We start from the raw sequence: 26,417 nt of genomic DNA on the forward strand, positions 1-26,417 counted from the left end.
GAGAGAGAGGCTGCAAGAGCGCGCAGGAGAGAGGGCGCAGCGCTAGAGAGGGAAACGCGCACGCAAACGCATGCACGGATTGAGGAAGTAAGTGCAACAGCGGACCCGGTGTGTGAGTGTGATATTTTGCATGAGAGAAGAAAAGGAAGGGGAAACCCTGCAAGTGGTAGAGAGAGAACCGGGAGAGAGCGCCGCGCCGCGCCGGTTCTGCCCGGCTCTCCGAACGCCCATCTGGGTGCCATCTGCGCCTCTGGCCCCAGCCTCCACCTCCTCCATCTCCTCCTCCCCTTCTTCTTCCTCCCGCTCACATATGTGGGAATGCGAACACATGCCTGACATATGAAGGCGCAGAGTCACGGAGACGCGACGCAAGTGGACGGATCGAGAAATCCCACGACCCCCCCACGCCACGACCGCGGCTGACTTTCTCACAGGACCGGCGTGTGGACTCTTACTAGAGTGGAGGTAGGACAGATGCGTAGATTGTCTCTTAAATGCATGCATTAGTGTGTGTGTGTGTGTGTGTGTGTGTGTGTGTGTGTGTGTGTGTGTGTCCAGTCTTAAATCCCGGTCTGCGGCGCGCAGATGGTGCTTCATCCTTTAAATCTTCATCCTTGTCTGTCCGAGGTTTTGACCGAACTGGTTGTGCGTGTGTGTGTGTGTGTGTGTGTGTGTGTGTGTGTGTGTGCGTGTGTGTGTTGGGGTTAATTTTGTGTGAATTCTGTGTATTACTGCAAAAAAAAAAAAAAAAAAATGCAATCCTTGTGGACGGGATTTCCTGTTTCGCTCCGGACGCGAGTTGCGCCGTTGCATGCCGGGACATCGTGGAAACGATCTCCGTGGGTGCAGTGGATGAACCGGATGATGGAAGTAAAACTTTTTTTTGCCATTTGGATTTCCGTATCTTCCTCCTCCTCCTCACTGCCCTCTGAGCAGAGTTGCAGCGATGACGAGTGGTTAGGTTTGAGTTATATTTACAAAAAAAATGGTCAAAATCCTGCCAGTGTTTCTCCAGCCTTCCCTTCCTCATCATTGGATGCAGGTTTGTTGTGATGAAGATTAGTTTGATTTGAGTTGCATTTAAGAAAAACAGGTTAAAAACCCTGCAGCCCCTGCAGATCATGTCAGGGTTTCTCCACCCTCCTCTTCCTCTGCATTTACCATAATGAGATGCAGGTTTGCAGCGATGAAAAATCATTAGATATGTGTTGCATCTTAAAAAAAAAAAAGTCCAAATCCTGTAATCCAACCCCCTTTTTCTCAGCACGCTACTTATCCTCCGAGATTTGTTTTTAAGAATCCAGGCTCAAACACCATGACCTCCAGCGGATTCATGACCACTTCTCTGTTAACCAGGTGACGAATTGTGGAAAATAAACGACAATAACGCGCTAGTTCGAAAAGCCTTTTAATAACAAGGCAGTTCTTGGAGGGCGTTCTCTCTCTCTCTCTCCCTCTCAGCTGTCATCCACTCCCGTACTAATCAGTTTTTCCACATGGCAAGCAGAGCAGAAGAAAGTAGGTAAAGAAGGAAGATGAGTGCATCTGCTGTATAGTATCCAAGACATATGGTGTGTGTGTGTGTTTCCTGCTGTTCGCCTGCGTCGAAACAACACAGATCAGTGGGGATTTTTCAGAGGGGAGTGGGGGGGGGGGGGGTCCTAAGAGAACGCAGTTTGTCGACCCACGTGAGGCCTCCCGGGTATCCGAAGTTCCGGCGATCGCCCTCCTCCATCCTCCCGCCACCGCGTTTGCCATCCGCAGTGCCTTGCTATGCGAAGGGAGGGAGGAGGTGTGCGAGACGGAGAAAAAGCAGGAGAGACCTGGCTAGCGTCACGCCAGACCAGAGCCGGCCAGGCCAGGCCAGGCCGTCGGGGGGGGAGATAGGAGAGACTAACGGTCGGCTGCGCAGTTTCAAACCAGAGACCCCTGTCTGGCCTGCTGGACAGCATCACCGTCCTGACAGCGGCCGCTTTGTGTGTGTGTGTGTGCAACGTCGAAGTCACCGCGACACCCTTCGAGGGGGGGGGTTCGCCAACATAGCCACGCCTGGAGGAGGAAGTGAGAGCCCGCTCATGTGTGCCCCAGGTGTTTTAGAGAAATTTCCTTTCCTTGCGTGTTCACCCCCCCCTTCAGTCTAGTTGCTCACCCAGCTGCCACTTCCTCTTATGAAATCTGCTTTAAAAAAAAAAAAAAATTAAAAAATGGACACCACCGCTGACTGCTCTCATACCCTTATGTGAAAAATGCATCCACAGAATCCCCTCCTCTCTTTTTTTTTTTTTTTTGGGGGGGGGGGGGGGGGGGGGGGGTAAACAGAAGAGTGGAGCAGCTGCTATAAGAGCTGGGATGCAGGAAGTGCTCTATTAGTTCCAGTGGCGAGGGCTGTGATATCTGGCCCCGGGGGTTCGGTGGAGGGTTGTGTGTGTGTGTGTGTGTGTGTGTGCCTTGCTTAGGGACATGACGCTGTGGGGTCCCGGTCACCGCAAGGTAGAATTCAGCGTCTTTGGATTTCGGCAAATCCGTGTCAGTGAGCATCCAACCACCTGCGTCACCTCCCCTTCCACTTTCAGCCCCGGTGACACTGTATTCAAGCCCCACTCCTCTTCCCAAGTGTGTGAGTCAAAGGTCTTTCGTCGAGGTCTGGTGACCCCCCCCCCCCTCTCCCCGGCCCCGACAGACCCCCTCGGTGACCCGAGACGAGACCTTTTCTTAGCAGGACGCTGCCGTCTGAGAGGGGAGACCATCAGTGTGACGTTTAAAGGCTGTAAATTGACCTTAATTGAATTCCTGGACTGGGAGTTTTTTTTTCAATTGAGATTAACTGGTTGTCAAGAGGGACAAAACAGAAGGGTGCTGTTTAAGCTGCACAGCGGACGGCTTCGACGCGAGGATTAGAAACGAGCGACGAGAACCGGCGATTTGACGCGAACCCATCCGGCCGGCGTAAATTAATAATCCCTGAAGTTGCAGAGAGTTTCCCAGGAGATACCTCAACACCTTTTTACGATTAATTGAAGGTTGCTGAAAGCGATTGTCGCTCTTAGTACATTTGATCAGCAACAGCAGAGCCTGGATCCGCCGTTGATGTCAGATCAATATCAGAAGCCGCATGATTTGCATTGGAAGCGTTTTGCATCTGCGCGCCTCAGAACTTGATTTAAGTTCTATTGTATTTACATAAATATGGCAATGCAGTCGTATGGTGAGTATGTGGAGGGAAAGTCCCAATCATCTCATGTTCGTAATATCAGTAGCGTGATCAGTTGTATGCTAATAGCTGACGTGATACATTTGTAGCTTTAATACTCATATCAATGGCGAGCGCAAAGCAGCGCAAAAGCAAGCACAAAGCAGCGCAAAAAGGATAGGAAGAGTGGAAGGGATGAGAGAAATGCATTATGGGATATCTTTCAGCCGGGTACGACGAGGGACTAGTGCTGTTTTCCAGACAGAAATATTTTTTCTTTCAGATTTCCCCACAGCTTGGAGGCATTCCTCGGAAGAGCGAAAAAATCTAAAATATAAAGAATTAGTAAGCGCTTGCATTCTTGTGTGTGTGTGTGGACGAAAAATGGGCGGTGCGCCGTCTCTCCACGAGTTGTCTGTTAAAGTCATTATTTCTCTCTCTCTATCTCCACCTTTTTCCAGCAGAAAGCGTGGAATAAAGTCGGGATATATTTGTGACGAATAAAATGAAGAGCCCCCGCGCTCGTATTCCCAGTATTTCATTGAATTTTGGCAAGACGGCGCTCTTTACCTCGACGCCGCCAGCCTCTCTGTGTTACCGGTTTCTCCCACTGCCCTCTTTCTTTACAACTGAGTCACACAGCTGCTCAGAGTCCCAAAAACGGTATCACTGCTGTTATTCACGCACCGCCGTCGATCGGTTTTAAGACCTCTTTTTATACGTCAAGGTCTTGTTTGTTTTCTCTTGCTCTGCTATAAGTTTTCTTGAAAGCAGCCGCATTGATCGACTCCATAACTGAGAGTTCACCCTGTTCACAAAGAGAACACCTGTGTTCTCACGGTGAAATCCCGTATTGCCTAAAAGCTCCCGAGTGGAAATCAGGAGATAAAGCGAACACGCGGCCATTGCGCGAATGATCCCGGACAGGGGTTCGGTCGGGAAAGTTCCCCCAAATGTCTTCAGAGAGACGCGTGTTGACGGCAACATCTGGTTAGAGCCCATCCCGGGTCGGCTCTGCATCTCTTGACACCTGGTCTGGAACGGACCCGGCCTTCATGTTCGCTTTGTTTTCTCACTTCGAAGTGCTTGTATTTTGGTTTTTATGGACTACTTGGACTCAGTAAGCGCATTTCCCTCCTTGAGCGTACAGCCGAGGGGAGGGACGGTATTTCCCCCCCGTCTCAGGCTTGACTGTCTGGGTTTGAGACCTACAGGAGTGGGCGGGTTTTGCTGTTCCAGATGCAAGAGGTGCGATCCTTTTTTTCATCTGTGTGTTAGGGGACCCCCCTCCCCCTCCCCCGTTTGTCCATTTTAGTTTCATTCGTGAGAAGAAGCTGGAAACGGCAACCTTCAGCTGTGTGAGATGCTGGCTCGTGAACCTGCAGCCTAGCAAGGAGGATAATTGAAAGGTTTCGGTCGAACGGTTTAGCTCCAGAGAGGAAGAATGAGGTAATCCGCCGCAGAGTCGAAGGGGAAGCATCTGGGGTTCTATGGTTAAAGGTCACGATTGACGGAGCACCGTCCCCGTTGTGTCACTCACACCTGTGCCAAGGGTATTTCACAGGTGTGTGTGTTACTCTAGATAACTGTCAGCGACAAAGCCAACACCAAAACACAGACATGACACACATCCGCCTCCAGCGCCGTCCTGCTGCTGCGTGTGTGTGCGTGCACACCAAACTCTCTGAATAATCGCGCTTCCCAGCGACAACGGCGCCTGAAAACGCCGAAGCCGCCTCACAACCCAAACGCACGTGTTAAGTCCCGTAAAAAGGTGATTATTTCAAGTTTATTCCAGTAATAGCTTCATTGGTATTAGCTGAGAGAGCAAAATTGGTCAATTTGATGAGAGGGTTGATTCGGAAATCCCCCACGGCTCTTTTGGGAAACCACGGGTGAAAACCCGCGTTTCTAAATGCACAATTTAAATGAATATTAAGGGTTTTGTCAGCATCTGCTTTCACAGTTGACTTCCAAGACAACAGATCTCCCAATCGTACCGCAGATGGTTCAGCGGGCCGAGGCCTCTGAGTCAGTCAGACTCCCGAATTGTTGTCAAAAAGTTGGCCACGTTGCGACACCATGAGTTTTTTTTTTTTGTACACTGAACGTTTTAATAACAAAAAACATTTTTCCGAGACAGTCCGTTATTGTGCTTGTGACTCGACTCGGGGAGCTTCTCCCCCATCTGAGCCTCATTACGGGGCTCTGACTTCCAGTAATCTGATGTAGGAGGCCAACCCTGCTTTGACCTCCGCAACCCTGGAACGGATAAATACTGGCTTTGCCACTCTTGGTGTCAAAATACCCATGGGTAAAGGGTGAAGATTGGTGGAGATGATTGGTGCTGTGTGCCGGAGCTGCTCCATGGTCAGTTTGCTCTGCAGCCTGACCTCATGCACACGTGGACGCCATCCTCTTTGGCCATCCAAACTCCCTCCCTGCTTTGAGGGTAACATCAACAACAACAACAACACTGGGCTTCATTCACCAGTCGCCACATATTTTTTTTTTTTTTTTTAATTTAATGGACGACGTCTTGTCTGCCTTGCCTGCCGCTGCCACCTCCACATCTTTATTTTCTTATTTTCCCCACCTCTGCCACTAAGTACATTTCCATCCCTGGCTTTTTTTTTTTTTTTTTTCTCAATACGTTTTTGTAATTATCACGTCGACCGGTGAGGTTAAGCGAGGGCTTCTCTCGCTGTCGTCGCGTCTTCGTGGCAAAGTAATGAACCGGCTTCTGGGAGCGTCCACGTCCCTTCCTTCACCTCCATTCCCCCCCCCCATTCTTCATCCCCCTAAAGTTGTCTCATTCTTTCCTCACCTTATATCTCTCTCTCCCTTGCTTCCCTCATTACTGCCCCCCCTTCCCATCCCCCCCCATCCCCACCCCGTCCGAACGAGGAGCGGCGTGTTGACATTGGGTTTGGTCCAAATATGTAGTCTGCGGTGCTGGAAGGTGGTAGCGAGAGCCAAGAAAAACAGCCTGGTGTGGAGTCTGACAGCCATGCTTGTCTTTCTGATGAAACCGAATGAAAACGGTATTTTCTATCCTTGTTATTCCCTCTCTTTCCCGGCCTCCGTCCGTGCTTGTACATCCCTTCAACCCCACCCCCGCATCCCCTAATTTGACGACGGGTTTCTTATTCCGACCCGTGGTTGTTGTTTTTTTTTTTTTTTTTTTTTAACGCCCCGATTCTGGACGCAGGAATGCATTATCTGTGTGAGTACGAAGGCAACTTTTAATTTTTTTTTTTTTTTTTCTAAGCCACAAAACGGATGACAGGCATCCCATAATTGCAAAACGCTCGCGAGACGTCTTCGGAAAAATAACAATAACAAAGAAATTTGGACCGGAGTACCCTGTTTGGTTTTTGGTTTAATATAGAACAGGAACATTCTATTAGGGAAAGCGTATTTGTAAATGACCCGTATCAAATACAGCTCTTATATGGCTGTAAAGCGGCAAATTGTTTTTGTTAAATAGTTTTTAATTGTGTGTGTGTGTGTGTGTGTGTGTGTGTGTGTAGTTGAAATAATAAAGGAATCGAAAGCCCGTGTTGAGGCAACAGGGTGGGACGTGTCAGTCCCCAGGGGGGCAATTACGAAATCTAACCTTGTTTCATTTTTACAAGCAGGCGAGACATGTGTTATCTGTTTTATTCCGGGGAACCCGACACCCAAACTAGTTCGCTGCTGAACTCGGGTTCATAACAACAAGAACGGCGACGACGACGAGCTGATGCCGAGAGAGGGACGATCTGCTCTCGTAAGTGGATGTACGCCTGTGCGTCGGCTGGCGGCGGGGGATCCTCGTCTTGCAACACGTGTGTGCAAGTGCAAGGCAGAGGAGGGACACGGGGAAGAGGAACAGATGTGCGGTGTATTGTTGTGTGTGTGTGTGTGTGTGTGTGGATGGACGGGGACCAGGTGCAGCCTTTGTCTCCTTGGCATTTAAGTCCACTCGCTCGCATTCAGCCTCCCCCCATCCCTTCTCCTCGGAGGGGATGTGTGTGGAGGAGGGGGCTGCTTCGCCTCAGCGGATCCCGCTTCCCCCTCCTCTCCTTCCCCTCACAGGTGACTGTTGGAGGTCCCAGCTGGCTGACTCTTGGTTGATTAGATCCATATTGTTCAGGAGGAGGAGAGAAAAGCGCTTCATCGGTTAGTCGAGGTGGTAAGAAAGATGCGAACGACTTCCACTTTTGCCCTCGGCTTCCACATTTTTTTTTTTTTTTTTTATCCCTACCTCTTTTCTGTCTGTAACTGTTACCGTTGCCCCCCTCCCCCCCTTCCCCGAAGTGTCTCGGCTTGATTTATTGACCGCAGTTTGCAGACGATACGCCGATGTTTTTATTGAAAAGCCGCGGGGCGTTTCACCTCGCATGGCGCAGTTGCGCGTTCGTATTAATCTCGCCGAGTAAGAGGCAGAACCGTCGTCCAGTAGGAATAGCCGCTAACGCATTCCAAACCACAATTGTGCGAGTTCGTTCTTGCTGTTGAGCAACAATTGAGTGTCGTCACGAGTCCGGAGACCTCGTCGTCCCAGAGCGAACCTCGATTAGACAACATCCAGCGGTTACTATGGTTTTGCTGACATGACGAAGTACAAATGCAATTACTTTGTGGAAGCCCACTCTTATCCTTTTAAAGCTACGTTGGGACAGCCCTGATTTTGGGTGGTGCTAAGCTAGAAAGCTGTGCAAGTCTTCATGGTTAGCCCGGGGCCAAAAATGAACTTATTCGATGTTCAAAAGACCGGATTCGATGGACTGCATGTGTATACTTTTGCACAGAACAGTTCTAAGAACTGGCCGGCTTGAATTTCGCTTCCAGGATCTACGCTGGTCCAGAGGAACCTTTTTAGTTTTGCTAACGCACAGGCAGTAAGGGCCGGCGGTATGGACCGTGCACCTTAAACACGAAGAAGAAGGGGAAGACGACACTGACAACATGGAATGAAGTTACCACACATATTCTGCATGGTGAGATCAGTAACAGTGGACAATCAGCTTGGTTGTAATGTTTGTATTTTTTCCCTGCTCCGTCTCCTGCTGATGTTCCTCTGCGAGCCCCCGGAAACCTGTCTGTGGCGCAGCAGGCCAGAAGAGCTCGGACCTCCTCGTCGCTCCATTTCTCTCCGGTTCCGTCCTTTTTGTCACAAGAAACCAGCTGACCAGTGACTGCGATAGCTTCTAAAAACAGCACTCCGCCTTCTGTGAGAAGTATCTTGGGACGGGCCTGACCCCTGAGATCCACCGATCACCAACGTAACACGAGTTCCTCTGGAACTGCAAGGTTCTAGGTTCCAGCTCCTGGTTCCTCCTGGTTCTAGGATCTGCAGAAAGCTCTACCGCTGCGAAAGCCGCAATAGTCATAGCATTGCGCATACCTTGAATTGTAGCTCCCTGATAAGTTAGCCAGGCCTGTTTTACGTCTCCTCTCACCTCATCTGCTGTGTCAGTAGAGAGAGATAAGAAGTGCGACGTGGTACACACACTCTCCACCGCACATACACACACTTCACGGCTCCCAGCTGCAAGCCTTTCAAAGTCTAAACTTTACAGTTAAACCTTGAGCGTGTAAACCATAACAATGGACATTTTATTTATACACCGCATCAAGTGTAATTTATTTCAAGCGGGCTGAAAGTAGGTTACCCGTCCTCGACGAGCTAAAACAACACCGCTCACGGCGCCGAGTCCTCGCTTTTTTTTTCCCCCCTTTTTTGATGCACAACCTCCCCCACCCCCCTTTTTCCGATTTGTCACCAAGGCGATCGGATGATTTAATGCAAACGGGACTTTACCTGGAGTTGAACAAACAAGGAACACCTGGTGAGCGGCGGCGACCGCCCGCGCCACGGATAACTTCTCCATCCCCTGCTGAAATGAGCGCTAACGGTTTAAGATGGAGGAGAGGCGAATAGAGAGCGTGCTGGAATAATATCGCGGCGCCGCTGTGCGTTTCCATGTAAACCTGTAGGGATTTCAAAACCCTCTTCTCACCTCCGACCTTTTTTTTTCGCCGGCAGGTGGCGTCTTTCGACCCCCCGCCTCGTCCAGGATTCACCTGAGTAAATGTTTGACCGCTTCTGCCTGTGTGTGTGTGTGTGTGTGTGTTTTCTCCTGTCCTCTCTGACAGCATACAGTGGACTCAGGTGCCGGCGAGCCGGATGAAGTCATCCGGCTGCGCTCGCAGTCTAATTGACAAGCAGAGGCAATTCTCGGCGGGCCGGCAGCGCCACACGGGCGCGCACCTGATGTCCCGTGTTTTGGCCGTCACCTCCGGCAGCTCCGCTCACGGCAGACGGGGCCTCCGTCTTAAGATGGCACACATGCAGCTGCAGCCCCCCGTTTTTTTTTTCTTTGTGCACAGCACGTCTCCCCCGACTGCGTGCCGACCCGTCAGTCACGCACACAGCCTGCGGCCCTCTTTTTAATTTAACGCTTCTCGTAGGGCGGCGGTCGATTCGAGTGTGAAACGACTGTCGCCGTCAGGCCGAGATGTGTTACAGTGTCGACGTGGGAAATAAATCGGAAACAGCGGTTCGAGCCCCGGCGTAGAAACTCTCTCGTACGTGTAAAATTGTTTACGCGGAAACAGTGTCGACGCCGGGGCCATGTGCCACTTTGATTCTGTTATTGAGATGTCAGTCTAATTTCCTGACCATACGGACGAAGTATGCGGAGGTTTGAATAAGTGTGTGCGTGTGCTATGAGCCGCTCCCCGCTGCGCTCTGGCAGACCGTGTGTGTGTGCGTGTGTGTGTGTGTGTGTGAGATGGGTATGACGGTTCCAAATGTCTACATAGATCCCTCCTTCCTGCTGCCCCCTCCTTCTCCCGCATCGGTGAACAGGTGGAGCAATGGCAGGCGGACAGGCCACAGGGCTGAGAAAGAAAAAAAAAAAAAAAGAGACAGAGGGAGGGAAAAAGAGAGAGAGAGAGCTGCAAAACAGAAGGAAGAACAGTCATCGCTGTATAATGAATTACAGACATGACAGATGGGTTGCATAGACGGAGAATGTGCAGATAGATGAACTCTCGGGAAGGAAAACAGGGCCAGGACTCCATGTTTGCGTGCATCCACGTGAATCTCCCTAAAGTCTAAACGCAGCGATCGTACACATTGTTTTTTTTTTTTTTTTTTTTTTGCTGCTGCATAAAAATAAACCTCTCTTTCGCCCGGAGTTACTCACTCACCTATTTAAACTAGGGGCCCGAGGCCGGCTTTGAAACCGGAGTCCTAAAAAAAAAAAAGCCGTGAAACTGCGTTTTTTAACTTTTTTTTTTTTTAAAGCGCCACTCCCCGACCAACCTATGACCCCCGCAGGGGCGGCGCTCGTCTATTAGCCATCCATTCTCCGAGCAGTTAGAAAAGTCTGATCCACTCTAAATGGAGAAGGGCACAGCTTTCATGGATCTCCAGGAAACAAAGGGGTCTTCTGATCCCGCACTCCCCCCCGTCCCGCTCGCCTCCTCCCCCCCCGTGCCCCGTTATCTGGTGGTCTCATTCAGACGCAATAGCGCACTGAAAAGTTGCATTTAACATTCAAAAGCTTCGCCGATCTTGTTAGCAAAGCGTGAAATAGCCACGGCCCCTTCTCTTGCCGTCTCTCCTCTTTGTTTGCGCCCCCCCCCCCCCCCCCCCATTTGCCTGGGAGCTCAGTGAGGGTGAGGGGGGGCATTCTTCTCCCCACACAATAGCATTCTTTAACATTTCTTCTGTTAGCAATCTGAATAGTCGGGAGCGAGGGGCTAAACTTTAGACATCTGGTTCTTTGATTGGGCTGTGTGTGTGTGTGTGTGTGTGTGTGTTTGGGGTGGGGGGTTGATTCATGCATGGGCAGCCCATGGTGTATGATGTGAAGTGGATTGCGGAGCGAGCCTTTTTGTTTTCTTTAGAATCCACCAAGCAGCAACCACCTCTTAAACTACTGAGCTGATGAGGACATGTTTTTTTTTTTTTTTTTTTTCTTTTAATTTAGTCGTCACAATGACCGCTTATGATTGCTTTCGTCGCCGAGATTCACGCCGCCGCCATGGTCTCCGGCGCTGACCCGCATCTGACCCTCCTCTCCCCGATCTGTCTGCAGACAGTAGAAGAGAAGAAGAGCCCTGCCATGCCAGGTTCTCCTGTGGATGCTAAGACTAATTCCAGATCAGCTCCCAGCAGCAGCACCAGCTCCACCATGCCGCCCCTGCCCTCCGTCAACCCCAGCGGCCCCCGTCCGGCCTCCTTCTCCACCACAGCGTGTAGGTTATTTTCCAATCTTTTCTATTTCGAAGCCATAATTCCAGGCTATTTGCCGCGTCTCGACGGGGATCGTAATGGTTCTCCCTTTTACCGGATGTTTATCTTCGTCCTCAGTGACCAACGGGAATCATCACCACTCCCCGCCGACCTTGAACGCCGTGCCCTCTCCGCCCCAACGCTACAGCAACGGGCCGTCATCCTCCTCGTCCTCGTCCCTCGCCAACCAGCAGCTGCCGGCCACCTGCGGGGCGCGCCAGCTCAGCAAGCTGAAGCGTTTTCTGACCACGCTGCAGCAGTTTGGCAACGACATCTCCCCAGAGATCGGGGACAGCGTTCGGAGCCTCGTCCTGGCGCTGGTGGTACGACCTCTGCCGCTTCTCAATTTCTCTCCCTTTCTATCTCTGTGGAATGACAACCATGTTTGTTTTTTTCCCAGAATTCCACAGTCACCATTGAGGAGTTCCACTCCAGGCTCCAGGAGGCCACCAACTTTCCCCTGCGGCCGTTTGTCATTCCTTTTCTAAAGGTAAACGCACCTCCGTCACCTCCCCTTGTTTGCTTTGCGTTATTCTGTTGGACTACTTCCTTTTTTTTTTTCGCCACCGCACTTTCCTTTCCCTCCATCCCTCCCTCCCCCTTTACATCAGTTAAATCTCAACCGTAAAGGCTATTGTTACTCCATTTCCTGTCCAGAGTCATTTAACTCCACTTAAAGCGTGACGCCGCGCGGTCGCCTATCACGATGTAGCTATTAATCACGAAATAACAAGCCGCAAACGGAGCGGCCTTGACAGCGGCATCACCTTAATTCAGGGCGATCTGGAAAATTTTGCGGCGGCATAGGAAAACGCGATGCACTCCTTACATCATGTCGCTGCATTTCTAGGATGCAGCATGGAAAAGTTATAAATAGTTGCATTCAGTATAATTGAATCAACTGCTTTCACAAGGGACCGTCAAGATAGGTGTGTGTGTGTGTGTGTGTGTGACCTGGGTTGGGGTGCATGGTAGTTCTTCCAAAGTGCCCCTTTTGTGAAGCATCTCGTAAATCTGAAGTCACTCGCTGCAAAGCTGCGGTTCCTCAACTCTTAGCCATTTTCGGAAAGAAAAAAGGTTTGAAGAACTGTCCGGCTTGAACTTGCTTCCAGAAATTAGTCATGTCCAAGGGTCGATTTAGCCACATTATAAACTGCACAGTTAAAAAAGGCTCTTATTTATATTTATTGTTGCAGTAAAACCCATTTTCTTTTCCTAACTTTCCCTAAAATAGTTTGTTCAACAAATATTCAATTCAATATTTTTCATATTTTATCAAAAGATTTGGGGAGTGAGATCTCTCTCTCTGAGTTGGTTACAGTGAAATAATGCCTCGCGCAGCTTTTCAGGCTATGGGATGCACGTGTTGACGCCACTAACAACCTGTTGAGTACTAAATTAGTAGATTTACTTTTTTTCGTCAACTAGTCACTACATCCCCTGACCATGGTAGGGGCCGATGTAACGCAAATGTCTGCACCATTTACCTCAAGTGTGAAGAACCCTGTCAGCCATTAGCTAACTCTATTCTTATTTTGTCCGAAATGGTCACCCCTCTGTGGCGTAGCGGGCCGGAAGACCTCTTCGCTCCTCCATTTCTCGCCGTTTCTGTCCATTTTGTCGCAAGAAAAGAGCTGACCAGCAACCGGGATAGTAGAAATCTTGCAGGCCACAAGAAGTATCTGAAAATGGGCGGGGCTTATTTCTGGATTTCTACCAATCACCGAGGGCCTACGTCATGTGATTTCCTCTTGAACCGTTAAAAATAGTTAGCCTTGTCGTACAAGCTAAAACGGTTCCAGCTCCCGGTTTCTATGTTTTCCGATCGCAAACAGGCTACTTCCTGAAAAGGTTTGAGGACCTGCAAAAAGTTCCTCCAGTGCAAAAGCAGCAGTAGTTGTTGCATTGCGCATTCTTCGAATTGTCGCTCCCTGATAAATTAGCCAGGCCTGTTTTACATCATGCAAAAAAACTGCTTAGTTTCTGAAAAGGTTCACAGAACTGCAAAAAAAAAGTCCCTGCAGCGCAAAAGCGAATTAATCGTTATATCAGATCGTTATATCTGAAGGATTTTTATTTAAATGTAAATCAAATGAAGTTTAATCTTAATGCAAACCTGTGACCATAGTAGAGATAATTCGCTTTGCCTATATATTTGATAACTCATTTGAGTCCATTTGCTCATTTGTTCCTATGGGGGCTGTGTGGCGCAGGAGGTGGAGCGATCGTTTTTGGAACCGAAAATTCACGGTTTAATTCCCGGTTCCTCCTGGTGTGTCGAAGTGTTGTCGAGTAAGACACTGAACTTCTAACTCAGGGGTGTCCACACTTTTTCGCCTTGTGAGCTACTTTTCAAATGACCATGTGAAAATGATCTACCTGCACTAAAAATGCTGAATATATATTTAGTGAGTATACTTAACACAATAAATGTTTGGGGATCCTGCATAACCCTTATGGCACACTACAACAGAGTGCTTTTTTGGTAAATATGTTATTCTGATTACTTGAATGGAGTCTGCAGCATAGTTGAAGTTAGCTGTGAGAAAATTGATTGCTGTCCAGACAGCTGGGATTTCAGTTCCTTTACCTTTCTCCTTCTCAACTCACTTTTCCGAGGGAAGTCGGTGTCTTAGTTTTTATGAACGGTCTGAAAATGCCGCTCCACATTTCCCTTTTTCGGAATAGCAATGGCAGACCGGCGGATTAGGCAAACGCACTTTGAAAATGACAATTAAAAAAAAAAGTCCACCTCCCATTCCGTTTTAGTCTTTTTACTTACCACTCATTTTTATACCCATAAGTTTAGAAGACATATATTGAAGGCTAACTCGCTAGCTTGCTAGAACGCATGCTATGAGCATGTGCGCAGTGACAGAAAAGGTCCGATTGGACAGACCGACTGCCAGTCAAGTGACAAATTTAATAGTGAGGGTGATAGGCTGACGTCTACGTTTGCGATCTACACACACTACCTTTGCGATCGACGTATTGGGCACGCCTGTTCTAACTGCTCCCCTGGCGCTGGTGGACGGCAGCCCTATGCTCATGGTTCATCCATGATGGGTTAATTGCAGAGACAGAATTTCCTTACGGGGATTAATAAAGGATAGATTCTAAATTATAATTATTGAGCACCATGATGGCGTCCTCATGAAGAAACAGTCTAGTTCCTAAAAATTGTTCTAGGAACTGCAAAAAACAAAAAATGTTCATACAGCACAAAAGGGGCCCGACTTACCTTTGGAGCCCCTCCATGGACTCGGTCAAGAAAACCCTGCAACCCTGCTCTCTCGCGGGTTAATTTATTGCAATGGGCGGGGGGTCGCTCATGACTTTATTTCAACTCCTCTAGAGTAGTTTTTAAGAAAAATGGGGCGGGTGGACAGATGGGACAGAGTCAGAGGCTGAGGAAGTGGAAAAAAGAGAGAGGGAAAAAGTGGAAACTCTGAAGTGTGAAACATGTCTATAAAGTGTTCCCTTCCCTTTTTTACGGGCTCCAGAGCGCCATATGGAGCCGCCATCCCATTAAGAGCGTTCAGCTGCCGAGGTGCCGCTCGCGCGAGCATCCGCCCCGACGTGCCCGATAGTGTTGCTGGGCACGGATGCACATGTGTCCGCTAGCTCGGGCTCGAGGGGGGGTCGCGAGGGGTGCCAGTGTTTTTGGGGGCGAAAAGTGGGAAAAGATGCTGTTGGGCGATGCTACCTGATCGCAAATGCTATAGGCAAAAAAAAAAAAAATCTGAAAGCTTATTATTCCGAAGAAGAGGGAGCAAGGAAGTGGCGTAATTGCAAACACGCCGCGGTCTGTTCCTAATTTGGGGAAAAAGCGGGGAAGAAAAAGTGGAATGCAAGGATTGGACGAAGATAAGTATGAACAACAACACACCAAAGAACGAAAAAAAACGGAATGAGAGGGAAGTTCAGTCTTTATCGTTTGTTATAAAACATTTTTTTGTAAGCATCATTATATTTCTGTCAGCGGAGTGAAGGCCCCACCATGGGTGCAGCTGCAAACCAAAGTGCAGATCGGGGAATGAGCCTGCAGTCAGACTTCAGGGTGTAACGCTCCCCTTTAACTTTACTAATCTAATCTTAACACCTGCCAATATTGTGGGTCAACCGACTCTGCAGAAGTAATTGGTATTTATGAACTCAAGTCGGCAGCCAGTCGCGACACCTGGATGGATTTTAGCTTTTGCAGCCGATGACCTCCATCCCCGTCCGTCCTCATCCTTCAAGGAGAACAGAAGATCATATCCGAAAGACTTCATGTTAAAAATGAATTAGGTTAAATTTTGCCTCACAGCAAGAAAGTCACTGGTTCGATTCTGACAAGGTTTGCATGGGTTTCCCCCCAGGTTCTTTCTCACGGTCCAAAACATGCTGTGGGCAACTTGGAGACCCGCAATTTCCTAGACATGTGAATTTTTACATGATTATATGACAGGAAAAGTTGTGTGAATAGTTGCATGTCTCTCCTTGCAACCCTAAATTGCAGGGCAAGCGTCACAGGAAACGAATAAATGAACACATCGCCACCTTCTTAAAATAACTGCCAAAGTATTTTGGTGCAATTTTTTTTGTTGAAATCAACTCCTTATTCAAACAGAATGTGCTTTCTGAAAAAACATGTTTATTTTAAAACTTCTAATTTTAAGAAGGCAGTGATATATGATATACGAATACCGCGTGTGATTTAATTTGCATAACATGTAACCACTAGAGGGCAGTGCAGAGCCCGGAGTTCAGTTCAAATTTCCGTTTCAGATACAAAAAGAGGTGGGTTTTAAATATATGTGGAGGGAGAATTCTTCTCCAGGTTTTTACCGATGCACTGTCTTCTTCTGTTCCTTTCGCAAATGCGCATATTTCGCGACACTGCCCTCCCATGGCTTCGGGTGGCACTGCACTGTTTGGCTATGCTGCGCATAAATTAGCCTTTAACCCGCATTTACATGCTAATGTGGGAGGAGAAATGCTGTTTGTGTCCCCGAATGACAACCCCAGGGAGCTGCAGTTTCCTCAACAAAGGATCATCTCATCTGGATTAAATCTAAGAGAAGCTTTGTTAATCTTCTCCGTAAAGTTTAACTAAACTTCTCCGTCTCCAGGCGAATCTTCCCCTGCTGCAGAGGGAGCTGTTGCACTGTGCACGGGCGGCCAAACAGACCCCGGCCCAGTACCTCTCCCAGCACGAGCACCTCCTGCTCAGCACCACCATGGCGTCCTCTCCGGACTCCTCTGAGCTCCTAATGGAGCCCGGAGAGGCCGGGACCAAGAGACACAGCCCGAGCAGGTCAGAGAAAAGAAAAAGTGTGTTCATATCCAGAGTAAGACCACCACGTCCAGCTGCGCATTCACAAAAAAAAAAAAAAATCATGGTCCTTCAGGGGTAAAGAGAACGGTTTCCACGAGCGCCCGCCAGTAGCCTTGGAGCCAGCTGCCAAGCGCATTTGCACCATCAGCCCGGCTCCCCGTCACAGCCCGGCGCACCCGCTCGCCCTCAGTGCCCAGCTTCATCCCACCCCGCCACCCCTGCAGCACTACGCTCTGGACGACATTGCCGCACCGCACATCCTGCACCGCGAGCACAGCCAGCGCATGTTGGAGATCCGCGAGCTCAAAGACCGCCCCAGACTTCCTGGTAAAGGACCCACATTCATCCTTTTTGTTGTTTTTTTTTTTCTCTCTTCTTCATCAGAAAGTGAATATTTCCATATAATGTGTGAATTGTTGTGTCTCTATATGACATGTGAATGAGTGAGTGAAACAGGCGTCCGGTCGTGGGTGAACCCGGCCTCTCGTCCAATGACAGCTGGGTTAAACTCCAGCAGCCCCTTGGCACCAGAGGGCAGAATGTAGCGGTATAGATAATGAATGAATTGTCCAATCGGGGGGGGGGGGGGGCACATTTTTAATTATTAATCAAACATTATGAATCCGAGGTGCAACAGTGAACTGAGGGAGGGGAAAATTATATATATATATATATATACAATATATATAGTGTGTGTGTGTAACTGGTATTACATGAGGAAATCTGGAGTTTCAGAGAAGTATGTTAGACTGGTGCAAGACATGTATGCTACCTGTGAGACAGTGATGCAGTGTGCTATAGGGGTAACAGGTGGAGGTCGGACTCCATCGGGGATCAGCTCTGAACCCCTTCTTGTTTGCTGTGCATATGGACAGGCTGACCGATGAGGTTAGACAGGAATCTCCATGGACAGTGATGTTTGCAGATGAAATTGTGATCTGTAGTGAGAGCAGAAAGTAGGTTGAGGAAAACTTAAGGGAGTTGGAGGTATGCGCTGGAAAGGAGGGGATTGAAGGTTAGTCGCAGCCAGATAGAGTATATGTGTGAATGAGAGGAATCCGGGTGGAACGGTGAAGCTATAGGGAGTGGAAATCAAGAAGTTGGAGGATTTCAGGTACTTGGGGTCAACAGTCTAGAGCAGCGGAGAGTGTGGGAAAAAAAAAAGGTGAAGAGATGGGTTCAAGCAGGTTGGAATGGGTGGAGAAAAGGGTCATGGGTACTATGTGATAGAAGATTATCAGCCAGAATGAAAGGAAAGGTGTACAAGACAGTGGTGAGACCAGCGATGCTGTATGACCCAGAAACATTTACAATGACGAAAAGACAGGGGGCAGAGCTAGAGGTTCTCTTTGGGAGTAACAAGGATGGATAGGATCAGGAATGAGTCTATCAGAAAAACAGCATATGTTACATGTTTTGGAGAGGTCAGAGAAGCCAGACTTAGATGGTTGGGTCATGTACAGAGGAGGGATAGTGAATATATTTGTAGATGGATGCTGGAATCGGAGCTGCCAGGCAGGAGGTCTAGAGGAAGACCAAAGAGAAGATTTATGGACATAGTGAGAGAGGATATGAAGGTAGTTGGTGTGAGAGAGGAAGATACAGTGAATAGGGTTGGAGAAGGTTGATATGCTGGCAACCCCTGAAGGGAAAAATAAGAAGACTTTATAAAATGTTTTTTATATTTCTTTTAATATATATGTCTCTGTATGTATGTATGTATGTACACTTGCATGAACCTATTTGGTTATTGTGTGCGTTATAAGGGGTGGTCTCAGTGAGAAGCTGCCAAATATATCTTACCAGAGTATATAAACAGAGCCATTTTGTCCTGGCAGGGTGGGTTGGATTTTCTGTGTGTGTGTGTACCCCCCCTCCTCACACACACACACACACACACACCTCCTGATTTTGGGCTTGTCAGAGCATTTTGGAAACAGCAGTAGCTCACAGGCACTCCTAACAAAACGCACCTTGATATGTTCATGGTAGAGGTGCTGTGTATACGAGGTCTTACTCCCATGTCTGACAGCCTCCCGCCCGCCTGCCGCCACTTAACTCACAGACGCGCTCACACAGACACACACACACACACACACTCACACATAAACACATCAGTCCAAAGGCTCATGGCTTTGAACTGATGAACACTGATGAGAACCAGGAGTACAGATGAGGTTGAGAGGAAGGGTGTGTGTGTGTGTGTGTGTGTGTGTGCGCGTGTGTGCGTGTGCGTGTGCGCGTGTGTCTGTATGAGAGCATCATTATTTTCTTCAGCAGGCCCAGTGTGCATGTGGCTTCTTGCTGGCTGTTTGTTACGAGTTTTAAGAGTTTTGTTGTGTCTTTGTTGTGTTTTTTGGGTCCACCCCGTGTGTGTTTGTGTGTGTGTGTGTGTGTGTGTGTGTGTGTGTGTGTGTGTGTGTCCGGCTTTTATAATAAGTCTTGCGGTTTGGACTCATCAGAAGCAAAATCTCGCATTTACTACTAAGTGTAATATTCCCTTCTCATAGTATTGTAAATGAAATCAAATTGCAACGTAAGACTGCTTCTGCTTGTGTGTTTGTGTGCGCGCGCATATGTGTGTGTGTGTATGTTTTTTTTTTCATGATTATAACGGTCAACAGTGAGTGTCAGACCGGCTGGTTGTGTTTAGAAGTGGAGCCACTCCACTCAGCCTGAGTGTCTCCCTACTGGAATGCTGTGAGCTCCAGAAGGGGAGGCACGGAGGGAAAAGTTTAGTGTGTGTGTGTCTGTGTGTGTGTGTGTGTGTGTGTGTGTGTGTGGTTGACAGCTGACTTCCAGATGTGTTCAGGCTCTGGGTGCTGAAAGTCTGTTTTACATCACGGACGTTTCTCTGTTCCTCCTTCTCCTGCTCTCCATCCCTCTGTTCATCTTGCATCATTTGCGTCTAGTTGGTTTTTTTTTTTTCGTCCATTTATTTCACTGGATGATTCAGTTGTGAAGGAAGGAAGATTTCTTTTCCTTTTAAGTCCGGGCCTTTTGCCATGGGAAGAACATACACACATGAAAGTTTTTTTTTTTTCTCCCCCCCCGAAATGCCCCCCTCCTGATTTTCAATCAGAACATTAAAAGATGTAAACCGTTTCCCCGGTGACCTTCAGCCCGGGCCGGTGCTTAGATTTATTTTAATCACAACGGCCCGTTGTCGTGTTTTAATCAGGCTCCAACGGAGGGTACCGCGAGGAGCCGGTGGACCACAGGCTGACGGACAGGGAGTGGGCTGACGAGTGGAGGCATCTGGACCACGTGAGTGTACAGACGGGCGCTGGCGAGGAAATCCCACATCGCTTGCGCATCCAAATGATGCACAAGGCGGCCATATTTTTCTATTTATAAGGACAGCCTGCATGAATCTCAAGCGTTAGTAAATAAAAATGAACGGGGTTATTGACCCATAGAGGACTCAGCCCAGTGCACGAGCACGATTTCGTATCTAGGGAGAGGATGTGGATGTTGTGGTTTCCTTTATAGAAATATATAAACCAGGATATCGGCCTCGCCTTCCCAGATTTCCACATAAACACAGAAGGCGTGAGGCATCGATGGGAATGAATGCGCACGCGGCTCAGGGGGAGGGTTTTAAAAAGCTTTCGATGAGAAATCTACGAGCGATCTCTCGACACTGCGTGACACCGAGAAGAATTAGAAGTGGAATTTATTTCACGATTGATTGTGTATTTCTTTGCTCCGATCGGCAGGTTTTGAACTCCATCGTGGACATGGTGGAAAAGACGCGGCGGTCAGTGAGCGTTCTCCGGCGGTGCCAGGAGTCGGATCGCGAGGAGCTCAACTACTGGAGGCGTCGTTCGAGTGAGCAGGAGGACCCGCGCAAGGGGGGCTCCGGCTCCGCACCTATCTCCAAAACACACAGCCCACATTCGGCGGAGTCAGGTCGGTGCGGCTGTCTGCGTTCACGTCATTTAAAAAAAAAAAAAAAATTGAGTTTAAGAACAATGCATTGCCATCATCCTCATATTTGTGATATACATGATATTGGGAGGAACCAATATTGAATGTAATTAATTTCCTGCTTGGCTCAAAATTTTCTTTGTTTAAATCTGTCGAAAACCTCTCTCGGCTTGTTTAGATTTAAAATCTTAATCGTGTCTCTCTGTAGACTTATCGTAAATTCGAGTTAGGCGAGCCTCATCTTTCGTTCCGTGCTCACTACCGCCCCCCTGTGGTTCGGGAATGTAATTGCGCCCGGGCACCCCCTCCCCTCCCCACAGGCTGCCGCATGCTTGCAGTGTTCTCTCGGCGTGCCAGCCTTCGCCGTTTCCCTGCTGGTTCGCATTCACGGGCAGGTGCCAAGAACGGGCCTCGGCCATATCGGCCGCAGAAGGGCCGTCCTGCAGGCTCAGAAACCCCAGAGCGGGCTGACTCGCCGGAGCACCATCTGGGCTCCCAGTCGGAAGCCCGCCTGCCTGCCTGAGTGAGGGGGTTGAAAAAAAGCGGAGAGGAGCCGGCCGCGATGTGGACGAAGGGGGAAAAGAGAGGAAGCAGTTGTGAGGCGGCACGTAAACCAATACAGGGGTGAGGAGGCAGGGCCCCGGTTGCATCGTGTGAGTGAATCGAAATAAAAAATCCAGAGAGAAAGAGAGGGATTCGATTCAAGGGAGCAGACAGAATGTTGACACAGCTTGTCGGTCCATTTTCCCCTCCAAGCCAAACACATTCCTCTCAGAGGCTGTTGGATCTCAGATCAGCCGGAGACTGTTGGAAAAAAGCAAAACAAAAAAAAAAAAAAACAACAATAATGTGGTCTTTGCATCCTAAATAAGCGGAGCTGTCCACACCGACGACAGCTTAAAATAATATACGGGCGGTTTTCTGTATCCACTTAGGGCCGTCGTGAAATCGATCAGGATTTTCCATGTGGTAGCTAAAGGTGTGGTTTTTTTGTTTTTTCCCGCAGAGCCCCAGCGTGACTTCGCCCCTCGATCGGGCTCGGCGTACGTCTCCGACGAGATCTGGAGAAAAGCGGGTAAGGAGTGCCTTCGGGTTACGAGGCCTTTTTTTTTTTTTTTTTTTTTTTAGCCGTGAGGTGATCGGCTTTAACGCGCCCGCCTCTTTCCAACCCCCCGTCGTGCAGAGGAGGCGGTGAACGAGGTGAAGCGCCAGGCCATGGACGAGGTGCAGAAGGCGGTGGCTGAGGCCGAGCAGAAAGCCTTCGAGATGATCGCCGCCGAGAGGGCGAAGATGGAGAAGACCCTGGCCGAGGCGAAGAGGAAGGCTCAAGAAGACGCCATCATGGTGATCAATGAGCAGGAGGACTCCAGTGAGGTATATAATACATATTTACAAATTGAATTATTTCTGTTTCCCTCACAGGTTTGCTTTAAAAGATTCAATATCACGTGATTTACCGAAAAAAAAAACAAGATATTGTATTTATATCATACATATATATATATATATATTTAGAGATAAACAACCAACTATGAGGCCGCTTTCACTTAGTAGGAACTTTTTTCACAGTTCCTGGACCCTTTTTTAGGGACTCATCAAATTCTTTGGGCCATTCAGACAGCATAGGAAACATCTTAGCACCTCCTGTCCAATAGTAACTCGTGATGTAGGTGCTTGATGATTGGTGGAACCCTTAAGCCGTGTCCATCAGCAGTTACTTTTTGCAGTCCAAATTGCACCATTTTTAAAATGCATAGTGGTCACTGGTCTGTTGTTTTCTTGCAACCTGCAACAAAGAGGTCCAAGCTCTGGTTGCTCAGAGGGGAAGATCAACACACTGGCCAAAATAAGTTCAGTGAAGCGACAAGATAGAAACACTTCAACCCATCTGATAGTTCATGGTTATTTTTCCTGCCATGTGGCACCCTACTGTGGTCCCTCACTGGAGAATGCAAAACTAAAAAATTCCCCTGAAGGCGGCTAGATCCTGGAACCAAAGATGAGCAGAGCAGTTCTTTGAACTTTTCTGTCCAAAAGTGGCTTCAGATCTTAAATCACATTAATGTGAGATAGTAGTTGGGCTTGAAATTTGTTTATATATACTGCTCAAAAAAATAAAGGGAACATTTGAACAACACAATGTAACCCCAAGTCAATCACACTTCTGTGAAATCATAGTGTCCACTCAGGAAGCAACACAGATTCATTTTGACTTGTTTTAAGGACATTACATCAAAGTTGGATTAGTGATTCCTAATCCAGACCTCCATGGGTTAATACATTTAATTTCCATTGATCATTTTTGTGTGATTTTGTTGTCAGCACATTCAACTGTGTAAAGAGCAAAGTATTTCATAAGAATATTTCATTCATTTAGATCTAGGATGTGTTTTTTTAAGTGTTCCCTTTATTTTTTTGAGCAGTGTTTATACATGTGTGTTAGTGTCTGTGTGTGTGTGTGTGGTTGTGAACCCCTGTGATTTAAATCAAACCTGTCATTTCCCTCCTCCCCTCCGCCAGTGTTGCTGGAACTGCGGCCGCAAAGCTAGCGAGACGTGCAGCGGCTGCAACGCCGCCCGCTACTGTGGCTCCTTCTGCCAGCACAAAGACTGGGAGAGGCATCACCTCATCTGCAGCCCAGGACTTCAGGCTCAGCCCAAAACTGTGTCCGCCATCACCGCCACCAGGATGTCCGCCATGGCGACGTCAACAGCGGCAGCCGCCGCCGGAGCGTCTCCTGTCGGCCTCGCCGGGGTCAAGGCCCCCGACAGCGTGCCTCCGGCCTCCAGCCCCAGCGGGGACAAAGCCTCGGTGGCTTCCCGCTCGTCCACCCCTTCCACCCCGGCCTCGGCCCCCGAAACCAACGGACACTAGGAGCGCCGAGGACAATCGCGCGATCGTATCTCACATCCCCAACACAGGAACCGAATCGGCGGCGCGGAGGGGGAACTATTTGTGGGTTAAGTTAGGATAACAGGTTTTTCATCATAATCTTTGGCAGACAGGAAGGGGACAGATTACCGACGACTAGATGAGTGATAAGTCGACTGGGACACGGCGGCTTAAGCGAAGAACAGAAGGACTTGCTCGAATGCATCTCTCGGATGAACAGATCTCCCGAACAGATGGAAATGCGTTTATCTTCATCCAAAATCCCACATCTTGGATCCGCGGGGGAGGGGAGGGGAGCTGACGATTGATCTCACTTTATCTCTGGCTGCAGCGAGGAAGTTATGGAAGGAAGGCATATGCGAGAAGACGAAGGAGGTAGAGAGGCGCCGAACCCGGCGATAAATGTACAGCGCGATAATACCGAGGTTGTGTTTTCGTCCCGTATAAAAACGTCCTGCCACTTCCAAGTCGTCCCCAACGCTTCCTGCTTCACGTACATTTTTTTTTTTCCTCCCCGCCAAAAAATTCCGTGTGATACGCTTTCGTCAAACGGTCGTGACTTTGGTACGTATTGTACGATTACTTTTGTCAAAGCAATATTAAAAAAAAAAAAGTGTTCAGGTATTTCGACCTGTTTTTTTTTTTTTTTTTCTCTTTTCTGCATCACCAAAGCTTTTCATTGGATGGAGAAAAGAGGAACTTAGAGTTTTGCTGACCCCTCCCTTCCCCACCGGGCTCTTCAGAGAACTTTAAAGGGACAGTTTGCCCACAAAATAAAATTAAAATATCATTCATCTCCATGCCTGAAATGTTTTTTTGGTCAATCCAGATGCTATTTTGGAGACGCCCCGGTCAGTTTAAGTCCAGCTGGTGAGTCGGACAGCTAAATTCACCCTTTCACAGCACCATGTACAAGCATCTCCGTACGCATTTACCGCAGTAAAGTCGCAGAAATATTTATTTATTGCATTTTAATGCCTTCACGTTCAAAACGAGCCCGGCGGCCTGCAGGAGGCAGGGTTTAACCTGGATCCGTCACCGGTCAATGACCTCCATTTGTCGTTGCTAGGTGCATGAACCAAATATGGCTTGTTGGGATGCATTATAGCTTTATATAAATGTTTTTTGTGTGTTTTGTTTTGAAACTTTTGTTTCTATGTGATGTGAATGAGAGGGTGAATGTTTTTTTTTTTTTTGTCTTATACACGGCTCTGTTATTGACTGGCGTCCGTTCCAGGTTGAATCCCGCTTCAGGCCCCGAGTGCAGGTCATGCATCCAAGATAACGAACGAATAAATGAATGAACACCAAATATCCCACATAGCAGTTGGCCTGTTGCTCCAACGAACACAAATTTAGTTGAAATGTATATTTTTTTCTACTTTTTGGTCAAACTGTCCCTCGTTGGCAGCTCATCCACATGGATAGCTCCCCTATGGCGGGGTCAGGATGTTGCTCCGAATCTCCCGCCGCTGCAATGTTTGCAGAAAAGGATTTTTCCGAGGGGTCGACGGATCGGGGGGGGGCTCAGGAGTATTTATGTCTAGACGACTCTTTTGCTGTCCTGCCAAGCGATGTTGCCTTCTTCTCTCACAGTTAGGTTTAAGCCCAGAATTTAGCAATCTCCCTCCGCTGTTTTCAAAGTGAGATGTCTATCTTTTCCATTTATCTTGTTTGGTTGTTGTAAAGAATATTATGAGACGCCTTTATTTTACGAGCCACAAATCCCCCCCCCCCCCCCCCCCCACACACACACACACACACACACCTTCGATCACGCTCTTTTTATTATGAGGCATAACATCATGCGAGAAGAAAAAAAGATTATCTTTACATGGAATATTAAATAAACTGAATGGCTTCAGAGCGCTTTGTGACTGATGAGGGTTTTAATCTTAAAAACAAAAGATAAGAAAAAAACAGGCCGTGGATCTAGATGAAAACTTATCCCCGTCAATAAGCACAGACTGCGGGTCTCTTTATTTCTGTTATTTATTTCTCTAATTTTCTAAGGTGGCTGGGGTGTGAGTGGAATTTGTGACATCACAAACTTGTGCCTGATCCAACAGCGCATCAGACAAAATTATGATAATTTAAAGCCGTCCAATCGAGCTAGAGGAAGTAATTTACACACATTGTGTCCCTGTGTGAAATGAGGGGCTACTTAAAGGGTTAAAGGGCCCAAATATACATATGTGTATATTTGCATATCAGAAAGTCACTCTTAGGGTCACTGCGGCCCCAGCTCTTTAATATCACGTTAGTAAAATCTGCATTTTGACCCAGTGAGCAAAAAACTCTTATTCGAATATATCAAATTTTATTACTGTGAGAATGTGACAAGGGGGCTCTTTAATAATAATAATAATATTTACAGAGAACTTTCTATTAAAGTGCTGCACAAGTAAGAAGGGATAAGAGGAGAAGTATTAAATAAACATCAAATTCGTTTATACTGCCCTTAGAGAGAGAGGTGATGGGATTACCGGCTTGCAAATAACCTACAGCGTACAGGATGCTGCACTAACACCTCACATTAAGAAGGTCCCCAGTCCAAAACCATACAGCAGGTTGATTGGAAAACTTAAAATTGTCCGAATGATTAATGATAATAATAAAAAGTTAATGGTGTATGTCTCCATATGATAAAAGCAATACATAAATCCAATGTATTAGCATTGTAATTATTATGGTTCAATGAATTGACTATCTTATAGGTAAGGAGCAAAACCTGAAAGTCTGTTCTCGCATGAACTGGATTTACGTGTTCACATTTACTCGATCAGAACGTC

General features: G+C 48.0%; 1 protein-coding gene across 6 annotated transcripts; it reads left to right on the forward strand.

Moving 5' to 3' along the window:
• cbfa2t2 (CBFA2/RUNX1 partner transcriptional co-repressor 2) lies at nucleotides 1–25,491 on the forward strand. 6 transcript variants are annotated; one of them, XM_086149779.1, is made up of 11 exons: nucleotides 1–465; nucleotides 11,287–11,446; nucleotides 11,562–11,806; nucleotides 11,884–11,973; nucleotides 16,598–16,782; nucleotides 16,877–17,130; nucleotides 19,985–20,070; nucleotides 20,523–20,715; nucleotides 21,740–21,808; nucleotides 21,917–22,107; nucleotides 23,254–25,491. In XM_086149779.1, the coding sequence occupies exons 2-11, from the start codon at nucleotides 11,314–11,316 to the stop codon at nucleotides 23,605–23,607; spliced, it is 1,800 nt and encodes a 599-aa protein (XP_086005905.1). In that variant the 5' UTR covers nucleotides 1–465; nucleotides 11,287–11,313; the 3' UTR covers nucleotides 23,608–25,491. The 6 variants fall into 6 exon arrangements, with proteins under 6 accessions (XP_086005905.1, XP_086005904.1, XP_086005906.1 ...); XM_086149778.1 differs by lacking the exon at nucleotides 1–465 and adding an exon at nucleotides 6,217–6,234; XM_086149780.1 differs by lacking the exon at nucleotides 1–465 and adding an exon at nucleotides 6,281–6,416.
• The last annotated feature ends 926 nt before the right edge of the window (nucleotides 25,492–26,417 follow it).

This window comes from Fistularia commersonii, chromosome 7 (assembly GCF_037954325.1).
Source record: "Fistularia commersonii isolate RoL2024-O1a breed Wild chromosome 7, RoL_Fcom_v1.0, whole genome shotgun sequence".
Taxonomy (NCBI): Eukaryota; Metazoa; Chordata; class Actinopteri; order Syngnathiformes; family Fistulariidae; genus Fistularia; species Fistularia commersonii.

Coding starts and splice junctions, on each gene's coding strand:
- cbfa2t2 (XM_086149777.1), top strand. CDS start 6,936: ATGCCGAGAGAGGGACGATCTGCTCTC. Junction 6,963..11,286: donor GAGAGGGACGATCTGCTCTC/GTAAGTGGATGT, acceptor ATCTGTCTGCAG/ACAGTAGAAGAGAAGAAGAG. Junction 22,108..23,253: donor AGCAGGAGGACTCCAGTGAG/GTATATAATACA, acceptor CCCCTCCGCCAG/TGTTGCTGGAACTGCGGCCG.